The 10,981-nt window shown below is 44.0% G+C and overlaps 1 protein-coding gene across 2 annotated transcripts; it reads right to left on the reverse strand.

Moving 5' to 3' along the window:
- Positions 1-1,597: 1,597 nt before the first annotated feature.
- Positions 1,598-10,823, reverse strand: mcm7 (minichromosome maintenance complex component 7). 2 transcript variants are annotated; one of them, XM_068584655.1, is made up of 15 exons: positions 10,614-10,823; positions 8,398-8,477; positions 7,786-7,950; positions 7,463-7,587; positions 7,193-7,373; positions 6,977-7,114; positions 6,705-6,854; positions 6,445-6,559; positions 6,206-6,337; positions 5,857-5,940; positions 5,386-5,597; positions 5,032-5,297; positions 4,732-4,900; positions 2,862-2,971; positions 1,598-2,144 (listed from the first exon to the last, which is right to left on the reverse strand). In XM_068584655.1, exons 1-15 carry the CDS (start codon positions 10,642-10,644, stop codon positions 1,919-1,921), a joined length of 2,184 nt encoding a protein of 727 aa, XP_068440756.1. In that variant the 5' UTR covers positions 10,645-10,823; the 3' UTR covers positions 1,598-1,918. The 2 variants fall into 2 exon arrangements, with proteins under 2 accessions (XP_068440756.1, XP_068440764.1); XM_068584663.1 differs by lacking the exon at positions 10,614-10,823 and adding an exon at positions 9,123-9,141.
- Positions 10,824-10,981: the final 158 nt, after the last annotated feature.

The raw sequence follows: 10,981 nt of genomic DNA on the forward strand, positions 1-10,981 counted from the left end.
ATACAGATCTCCGTGTCCGACCCCCCGACACATTGTCTCCTGTCCAATAGTTCTCCACCAACTTCGACACCCAAATCTTGTCTCCACCTCTCTTTGTTTAATATGTGGCCTTTGGCGCCAATTAAGAAGAAAAAACCTGCACTTTTAGCTGCAAAGCCATAAAAAGAACCGACTTCAAATGGAAACTCCCCATTAAGTCTGGAAGGAAAGCATCACCTGCTGGGACAACTGCAACTGTGGGGGAAAATGCTGCCTACTAACACAATAACTCAGCCAAAAAGACAGTAAAAATCATAGCTGACGATCTGCGCTGCCTTGAATGTACATTTATAATGAGTTGCTGGAGCTGTCGGCACCAGAAGGCTGTTATTTTTACCCAGAGGACACCTGCTTTTTTTAACGGTTCTGTGACCGACTGCTGGTTATCAGCGCGGAGCAGCAAAGAGGCATTTATATTTTTGTCTTTGCGTGTTCACTATTGTGTATAAATGCACTTAAAATTAGACTGAAGCTGAATTCTCATATGAAGCAACAAACAACTTACTACACCTCATATAGACTTAATGCAGGTCACACACGTATATACTATATACAGCGGCTAAAATAAGTGGTGAACATGTAACAATTGTTCTCAGGAAATACATTTCTGGTGGTGCTATTGACATGACAGTTTCACCAGATGTAAGTAATCCAGACATACAAAGAAAACCAAACAAATCAAGTGGGACGTTGGCCCATTCTTCACATCATGACGCTTCCGTCGGTATGAACTCTGATCTTTAGCTCTTTCCATAGATTTTCTATTGGATTCAACCTAATTGATGCAAACATGTTCCAGTGAGCATTGTCGGGGGCCTTAATCTAGAAGTAGAAAGAGCATAATAAAAGCATATTTTCCCGATAAACCGTCCACCTTCCCAATGCTCCTCCCAATAATTCTGACAGAAGAGAGAAAATAATCATCAGAAATGTTGTGCAAGAGCCAAGGACCACTGGAATGAGCAGGTCCAATTATGAAAGAAAACAATAAGTAATGCACTCAACCGCCGTGGCCTGTATGCACGCTCACCACCAAGACTCCACTGCTGAAGAAAAACATGTTGAAGCTTGTTTAAAGTTTGCTGCACAGCATTTAGATAAGCATGTGTAAGACTGGGAGTCCAGTTTGTTCAGATGAGTCCACAATGGAACTCTGTGGATGCCGTAATACACCATGTTAGGAGGTCAAAGGGCATTGCACTAAACACCAGACCAGCAGTGAAGTCTGGAGGAAGGAGCATCATGAGGTGGAGCGGTTGTTCAGCATACGGCTCTGGCAAACTTTATATTACTGAAGGAAGGATGAATGTCGGTGCAGCTCTTAACAACTATTAATATTTGAAGACATAGCCTTGGGCTTTTAGGAACTTGGACATTTCACATGTTTATAGACCCAAACATAATGGAAATAATGGTTGGTTTCAGCACTGTATTTAAGCATGTTTTACGAGGCATGTTGAAGGATGGACTGAACGCAGCGCCACTAGTTGATTGGGGCTGGCTGCAACTTTCTTTATTCCATGTTCACACCAGAGTCCACATGAACCACAAAACAGCATCGTATTCAACCATCAATTTATTATAACAATCCATCACAATACAAGGCTATCTTGTGTGATAATGTACAGAAATGCTTTTTGTCAAAGCACATAGAAGCTTTTGAAGCCTTAAACTGCAGATAGTACACCATTCCAAATTCTGACACGTATTTACAAAAAGATTTACTGGTGAACAGGAATAGCATAAAAAAAAAAAGCTTTGGGTCACCACCAGCAGGGATTATTGCAAAAATAGCCAAGTTTCGAAAATGTCTGGGTTCTGCTCGGCTTGTGTTGCAAAGACTTGCCCTCAGGCGACTGAAACGCTGTTGCGGGTTTCTTCAGACGAAGGTGATGCGGCTTCGGGCCTGGTTGACCTGCCAGACGTTCAGCTCCTCGTACTCCTCCAGCGCTTCCTGGAACTGGGCGGGGGTGAAGCCGCGGGTGACGCAACGCTGTTCTGCCTCGGCCATGCGAACCACTCCTCCGGCTCCGCCGCGGCCCGCCACGCCCTCCGTGGAGAGCTCACGTACCAGAGAGAAGATGACGTCGGCCGGACGCTGAGTCCTGTGCAGAATGAAAGGAGTTGGTCATTTCAGAGACACTCGCTGGTCTTTTGCTGTAGAGTTCAAATTAAATGTTTATGATAGAGCGTGTAGAAAGGGAGTATTGATTTTAACAAATAGTTTGACACTTTGTGAAATACAGTTAGCTGTGATAAGATTCCCACGCGTGCCTGTCTGGTACGTAACCATCGGAAAACCACGCGCTTTGTTTTATGTTCGGATGAGACAAAACAATTATTATTAGGTCACGTTTGAATGGTTGGAAGGTGATTTTGATCTTTGAACAATTAGATGATTGGAATCAGGGAAACTGCTGGCCTCCGGATCCATACGCAAAACAAAGACATGAATGCAATATAAATCGTTCAGTGTAAAAGCAAATATGCGTTATTTGTGTAGTAACAAGACATGATTTTTTTTTGCGTCAGATGTTAAAAAGTACTCTAATTGATCAAACTGATAACATTTTAAAAAGATATGGTACATGGTAAGGCCACCACGTCCCTAATCCTGAAGTCCGTGTCAGAGAACATGGTTCTGTGGGAAGAGAGTTTCCATAAAAACCCAGAGACGTTTTACAGCTTCCTACAGGATATGTAGCTACTGTTACGGGCATATGAGAAACTCATAAAAGGGCATTCTGGGTTGGATGACGTCCGGCCACTCATGTTACACGGAGCTAGACGAATAGCATCAATCAGGCGCTGGTAACACTAACCTCGTGGTGCTGGACTTGTCTGCTTGTAGCGAATCCTTTGACATCTCCATCATTCTCATTGCCTCGTTCACATCTTCCTTCTCCACAGTCTCCATCATGCGAAGGCGAGCCTGCAGAGGCAACCAAATGAACGGGGATGTGATTGAGAACGAATTAAGATCAAGAAAATGTGTATCGCAGTAGAAATTTGAGTTTGACATCTGTCTGATTACGAAGGCTGCGCTGTGCCGGCACTGTCAGACCGAGACAAGTGCAATGCCCTCTGGGATGGCCGGCAATTGCCCAAGTCTCCGCCTCTCAACACCAGCTAGTCTCTCTACAGGTGGAAATAAAAGCCAAACTAAATGCCTAAAATGAACCACTGAACATTTTTCTCGGCATAAAATCTTCATCTTCATAGTGATGACGGTTCTGGCCATGGTCAGTTTTGCATGGGTTTGCACAGCCGCTCATAACGCATACTGCCCACCCTGCAAAGCTGGTCAGGATCAGACAAACCTCGACTCACTCGCATGGTTACGCACATGCAACGTCTGTAGCATCGGAAAACAAATGCAGTGTCAGTCGATGTGCAGGTAAATACATCCTTGATTCTCTTCAGTACTACCACTAGGTTCCTCTCACAGGGCTGGTTGCAGTTTGCCACCTTGTGGACATCTGTGTGCAGCACATTGCCAACCCGTCTGCCTGAAGTGCTGGTTTTGCAGTAGGTGGATGACTGCTACCTGCACAAACAGCACTTTTGACACCCAGGGGCCGACACCACATCAGAAAAGGTTAAATTCAGGAAATAACATTTTTTTAGATGCATTTTTATAAAGCCAAGAACAAAATACATTGTTCACGAATAAATTATCGTCATTACGCAAAGCAGGGATGCACAATGAAATTGAGTTGTAGCCCATTTGAAAGAAAAATGACAAACTCAACAAAAACATCAGTACATTCCTATAGTGCGATTTGAAAATGAACAGCAACAAATAGTTGTGTACAGTCGTCCCTCGCTATATCGCGGTTCACCTTCCGCAAATTTTTTTTTGTTGCTTTTTTTTACAGCGTACAGTATGAACGCGCATCGTGTTTTGCGCCCTCATTAAGCTGAGGGACTGTACACCTTGTAATCAGTCTCCTCCGTGCAGTGTCTCCTGTACAGGACAGAATACGTCCGGATAAAAAGTCAGCGGAGCGGCTCCTGGACAAAGAGGCGCGGTCAGAGGACCTCGTAATTGGTCAATAAAATGAAATTTGTTAAACATGGCCGGGCTTATTTTTTAAATCCGCGAAACTTTGAGAGTGTTTTAATAAGAGAGAAATGTGAGAAGATGTTAATGCCTGTCTGAGAAAAGTGTGTGGTTAGGGGTTTTACAGCCTTAAAACATGTATAAAAATGGTAAAAACATAAAGCTGACGACTTCGCGGATTTCGTCTATCGCGGGTTGTTTTTGGAAAGTATCCCCCGCGATAAACGAGGGACCACTGTACATTTATCTGATTTTCTATTGCTGAGTCACGATGACTCAGCCTCAGTTTGGCAGACTGGAGATCTTTTGTCCGGCGTGGGAGAGAAGTGCTCACACCGCAGTAGGCCAGGTTATTATCACTACCTGCACTGTAAGCACTTTATCGCACAACGGACCATTAGTCAAGAAACACTTCATATTACTCCAGTAACAAAATCTTAACCCTGTCATGTTAATTGGACATCTTTCAAATTTAAACAACACTAGTAAGGCGTTCATTGTCTATTAAAATTAAATCCAAATGAAGTTCTCCATTTGTATGACGAATATTACATCTCCTGAAGTTCACACTTTTGGAAGAGATCTGAAAGTTTCCTGCCACCCACAGTTCACAAAGGTGCATTTCTCACCAGGGCAGTGGACAGACGGAGGATGGACAGAAGGGTACGTGCAGAGGTGAAGGTGGTGTCTTTGCTGACTCGGGACTCTTTCCTCATCTCTACGTAAGCAGCAGTGATGTAATCGGCCAGCGACTCGGGCACCACAGGCTGCCGCTTCTGACACACAGCGATGTATCGTCTGAAGGGATTTAAACATTTATGTTAAAAAATAAATTGCACATAGTTGGTAGTGTCGATATACTCTAAAACGAAAATGAAATGGCAGAGTGGTGAGGCATAATCATCTTGAAATATGATGCAGATCATCACCTCATCAGCTTCATGTCGATTGGGGTGAAGTGAGTTGGGGGCTGGCGGGAGTGCTGGTGGACGTAGGTGATGTGATGCGCCAGACGCAGGTCAGCGTCGGCGTCCGGCTTGTCCTGGATCAGCCAGAGCAGGTCGAAACGGGACAGCAAAGCAGCCGGCAGCTGAATGTTCTGCTCAATGCTCTTCCGTGGATTGTAGCGGCCATAGGCGGGGTTGGCTGCTGCTAGAATAGAGCAACGGGCATTGAGGGACGTCATGATTCCCGCCTGGAAAAGAGAAATTAGTCGAGATGAGACAGGTGCGTTCAACATTAATGTATCAACTAATGAACCCCACCAGCGCCACCCTCTTTACCTTAGCGATGGAGATGGTCTGCTGTTCCATCACCTCGTGGATGGCTGTGCGGTCAGCCTCGGCCATCTTGTCAAACTCATCAATGCAACAGACGCCCTGGTCAGCCAGCACCAACGCTCCACCTTCCAGAGTCATTTCTCCAGTCACGGGGTCACGCATCACCGCCGCAGTCAGACCGACGCCGGAAGAGCCGCGGCCTGTCGTGTACTGGCCTGAAGACCAGAGAGGACAAGAGAACGTGAGCAAACCCCAGGTGAAGTGACAGAGGCACGCGTTGTACTTTTACATGGCAAACCAGGGCGGTCAGACAGAAAGTAGCTAAAACTAAAGTGTCTGAAGCCTGTGTCAGAAAAATCACATCAAAAGTTAATATTTTACTATGTAAAGCCTTAATGGAGAGAAAATACCTTACTGGATAAAATATTAACCGAGATACACGACATTTACTCCAGTGAACAGGACTGCACTCACTTCGAGGAGCCAGACGGTCAATGTAGGACAGCAGCTGGGACTTGGCGACTCCTGGGTCTCCCATCAGGCAGATGTTGATGCTGCCTTAAGGGAGAAGAGCGTTATTGCAGAATTACATAACAAGGCAAAGGCTTCGTTTCAGAGAACGTTCCAGAACATTACACCTAGCTCTGTGATCTGCACAAATTTGGTAATGTGACCCCACTCAACTGAACAGAAAGGCAATCAACCGAATGACCTCGCAAACGAGACAATTATTATTTATCTAGGTTGTAAAAAGCCCTAATTGGCCTATTGTTTAATAAGCGATACAAATAAATTTTAAAAAAAATTAAAAAAAGGTGCTCACCTCTGATTTTCATGCCTTTAGGTGCTTGTTGCACCCCTCCAACCAGCAGCAGGAGCAGAGCCTTCTTTACATCTTCATGTCCGTAGATCTCTGGTGCTATTGAGCCAGCCAGCTTCTCGTAAAATCCCTCCTCTGCAACAGAAAATACAATCACTTCAGTTACTAAAAAGGGCAAGACAATGAGCAGCATCAAAAGGTGACTACAGTATTTTATTGAAGTCTAGCTATCTTGCGCCTACCTGTAATGCCACGCAGCTCCTCATCAGTCAGATCATCATTTCCAAGCTCATCGTCCTCCGATTTGTTCATGAGTGTGATGTTATGAGCCTCCAGGTAAGTTTCCGACAGAAGACCCTGAAATTTCCAAAACCAAAATCAGGATTGGTTTAATTTCAGATACTTCCATTCCAACACTTACATAAAGCTCTTGCCAAAGATGAGAATTTTGAGCACAAAATGGGTTAAATCAGACAAATCTATTTAAGTAGAATCCACATACCTGGGTGGCCTGTTTGAAGCCTGTGCGCAGAAGAGGGAGGAAAACCCCGGTGATGGCCACATGATCTCCGGGCTGAGCAAGACGTGTGTTTTCTCCACGGGCATAAATAGACATGCTCCTTGGAATGTTTCCAACGGGCACCTGGTCACTCTGTTGGACAACAGAAGAAGAGAAAATTTAAAACGCCTTAAAGCTCAAAATAGAGAATACAATTCATTGCAACGGTGTGTCAGCATTTTACTGTGATAATGAACGTGTTATAGCTTACTTACATGTTCCTGGATACGCAGCTCCTGGAACTTGACAAATTTGGATCCTCTGCTCTGCAGGTAGAGTCGCCCTCCAGATTTGTTGGTGACACACTCTTGGCTGGGACACATGATGAGGGGCATGAAGGTGGGAGACTGGATCTGAAAGACGAAAATACTTAGTTAGGTGCACGTATTGTCATGAAATATAAAGAGCACAGAACTGCAAAACAATCTTACGGGTTGGTAGGTCTCAGCACCACACTGGTCACACGTGTACGTAGCGACGGCCATCATTGGTTTGACCTCTGTGGCACGCGTCACTATGCCTCGAACCGTCACCAGATTGCCGATGCTGTCCGCTCGTACATCTCGCACCACTTTGGGCTTAGCGGTGGTGGGAGGTTTAAAGTACAGCTCGCTGTGGAGGAAAAATAGAGTTCAAGACATGAAAAAAATAGGTACACGTACAGCTTTAATAATTAATATGTTAATAAAAATTAAACTTACAATCTCCTCATGAGTTCAGGTGGGTATTGGTTACGAGTGTCTCGGGTGTCTGCTGGGTCACGACCCCTTTGTTCCATCATCAGCCTGTGCTCAATGTACACGTCCAAAGAATCCTTGGCCACAATCTGGATGCAACAAAAGTGTTTCCATTTTAATAAGTAGGTATTTTATAAATACACTGGCACCGTAAACCAAAAACAATTAAACAGATCATCAGATACTGTGACTTTATTGTAGTACCACCCATTGACGACAGCGGGTTTAATCAAAATGCTCCGACTTTAATTAAAGTCCATTCAGGATTAATGTGCATGAACACGTACATCTCTTTCTTTGTACTCTGGTAGCAGCTCGTGGATGGCGTCGGCCAACAGGCTGTGGTAGCGCTTGGCATTCTCACAGATGCTCTCAACCAGCTCTGGGTCTTCCTCGGCCACGTCGTCCAGTTCCACGAAGATGGGAACCTGCTCTCTGTGGGCCAGCGCCACCTATAGGCACAGAATAACTAATAATTAAACAAGTCACTTAATTCGACTACTTCTGCACATATACTGCTTAATAATAACAACAACACCTCTAAAACTTGGACTAACAGGCAGCTGTAAATGGTCCACCGGCCTCCACCCTTTTGTATTTAGCATTATTTTAATTATTTTAATAATTATTCTAAAAGCAGGCAAGGAACAACCTGGTGTTTCAAACTAAATATAAAGCCACTTTGTTTAGAAAAAAAAGAAAAAAAGGGCTGTTCTAGAGGACCAAGAGTGTCTGAAATTATAATTAAAAAAAAGACAACTGGTTGATTCATTTTTAAAAGACCGGTATGACAGTAATCACGCATCACTTATTTCTTCACCTAATTAATGTGTAATAATGTCAATAACGTCGCTAGTTAGGGCCAAAACAGCTACACATTCACTGTTTACCACACTTACAAGTTGAGCTCCATATTTGAACACCTTCTTCCCATTGTCATCCTCTGAGTAAAACTCCTGCAGGAACCGTTTGCATTTGTCTGCAAAACAACAAAAACACCTTCAGTATTATTTCACAACAGAAACAGGCAGGCCACATTCAGCAAACACTAGGTGGAGAGAGTTCACTAATATATATATATATATATATATATATATATATATATATATATATATATATATATATATATATATATATATATATATATTCACAAAAATGAAATAACTGCTTATTGATTTCACCTTTTTGTTTGTTTAGCCATCAAAGCTGCTTTGATGGTTTAAAAGCTGTATTAACACCACCACTAATGGGCCTAGAAACTGGGAGCTAATTTGTTGTCCTGCGACGACCCCTTTGTTGAGTAACATGGCATCCTGTAATCTCGATGAGTCACTATCGCCAACAGTGGAGCACAAACTGCCACTGGAGACGGCGTGAATCCAAATCCCCCTTAGTGTACCGACCGCCATAGTTTTAGAGTAAAAATAACCGATGTTACGCGGGAGATAGCCCCAGGTTGAGAATGTAAATACAACAGTCGCGCTCAGTTCAGTGTCCATTTTTTTTCTCTTCGAAAAAATATCCCCCTCACTTCTCGAAAGAGCTACAACTACTAACAATATTAATTTCCCCGGAACAAGAAACGAAACTAGCTCGAGCACGACGATTAAAATACTCTACTTACTTTGACGCCGAGGCAGAAAATCTGTAGCTCCGGTTTAATATTTATCTGTTCCGAGGATGTTATTGTAAACAAAGCAGCACATGGCTTTTGTGCCTCGTCACTGTAGTATCCCTCCGCGACCCAACCTCCCTCCCCTCCGCACTCCAAAATAGTCCTGGCTGTTGTTTTCAAGGCACGGCCAGCCATCTTCAAACGTTAGCTTAGCTGACTTGGGGCTGAACATACGTGGACCGCTCCCCAGATACGAGCCATTGTTCTTAACTTAAGTCAACTGAGCGGTTGCAGGTCGCTGGCCTCACGTTTATGCTAACACTTCAGGTTTCAAACCCTTCAATGTAAAACTTCTCACTATTCAGTTAACCTAAAGAAGCAGTAGTTATTGTAACCGTCAAAACCAAACAGTGTTTGTTTGTGTAACATCGAGATAAAGTATGTGTTCTATACGCCACAAACCAGACTTTCGAAGTGCCCTTTGGCAAGACACAGCGGCAGACTCACGTTTTTTTTATTATTAAAAACGTCAAAAATGACACGTTACCGTCCGTGTTATTGACAGACAGGTAACGAGCGAGCCGATTGTCCATCATGCTGACGTCACGATGGTCGGCGGAGAGCTATCGAAGGAAGAGGAAGACTATCTGATGTCAGGGCGCTTAATAAAAAGCCCAAAACAAGCTTTAACGGGGTATTGTGGTTCTGAGTTAAGAGAGCCGAATGCATCCATTTAAGTTAATTAATGCTATTCAGTTTGATAGCGTTACTTGTATTGTTTCATCGAGTGGAGACGCGGGTTTACTGAAGGACAACAATAACGTCGGGTAGTCTAATGGTTTATCCTTCATGTCGGATAAAGTTAACGAGTAACTTTTAACACGCCGAATTTCGACGTCTAACATTAACGATGGATCTCCTGTTGCTTCGCCGTTATTACAAAGTTGTGTTTAATCCGAACTCGAAAATGTGCACATTGCAACAAAATAACAGCAGCGTGTGATGTCAACTTTCTGAAAGAGAAATACAGCGCGACTGAGATTCTTCATTAATTTACGTTGCTACGTTATTGACGGACACGTGCTCGCAGGCTCGCGCCCGCTCCTTTGTTTAAAAAGTACCCATCCGGGTCCTCACGTAGCGGTGGTCACACAAGCTAAGAGAATGTAAAACTAGTTACCAACAAGTTGCCAAACGACAGACACCCACAGTAATTATGCATCACTTTAAAAAATATATAGCGATATAGAAGTTGGTTCAGATCGGAAATGAGGTGAAGTTATGACGAGCGAGTGAATACTTTATAACTTTATTGCACAGTCGCAACGAATTAAGATTATTTAGATGAGCCGACTTTATACCCAGACCATCACATGACGTAAACCAGCTACGTGCATTTCAAACGAGCAATTTAGAGACAGCACGTAGTTAAAATGTAGAAGTTTAGGCCAACCTGTTGCTGCCATGCTGTTGTGTGAAAGTTACGTTCACCCATTTTACCTTTCTCTGCCGCATAATCTTTACGAGCCATGGCTGCAGACGTTGCCCCTCAGGTGAGATAACTTGACCACTGAATCCTAAAAAGCCACCGACGGACCGAAATACTCTTTAAATTCACGGTTTTAAAGGCTTCACTGTGACGGGAGACCAGCGTTCATTCAGCAGCAGCTCGCGGTTCTCCCCGGTTCACGGTGCAAGAAGTGGCGCGAGTCTGACGTCTGCAGCATCCAATCGCGTCGCTCCTTTCCGCGGGGTGAGGCGGGCTCTGGTGGTGGCGCGAAAGTTGTGGGCCATTGTGTGTCACGTGACGCGACAAACTTCCGCCCTGTTAGTTGGGATTGGCGCGAAAGACGATGATTGGATTTCAT

This window comes from Clinocottus analis, unplaced genomic scaffold, assembly GCF_023055335.1.
Source record: "Clinocottus analis isolate CAN_PGR_092001 unplaced genomic scaffold, fCliAna1.0.p SCAF_10, whole genome shotgun sequence".
Classification (NCBI taxonomy): Eukaryota; Metazoa; Chordata; class Actinopteri; order Perciformes; family Cottidae; genus Clinocottus; species Clinocottus analis.

What these genes read in the sequence shown, in the direction of transcription:
- mcm7 (XM_068584655.1), bottom strand. Translation starts at nt 10,644, where the DNA reads ATGGCTCGTAAAGATTATGCGGCAGAGAAAG. An exon ending in TCAAATATGGAGCTCAACTT is followed by an intron (nt 7,951 to 8,397) that starts GTAAGTGTGGTA and finishes CTGTGCCTATAG; the next exon opens with GTGGCGCTGGCCCACAGAGA. An exon ending in TAAAGGCATGAAAATCAGAG is followed by an intron (nt 5,941 to 6,205) that starts GTGAGCACCTTT and finishes TTCTCCCTTAAG; the next exon opens with GCAGCATCAACATCTGCCTG.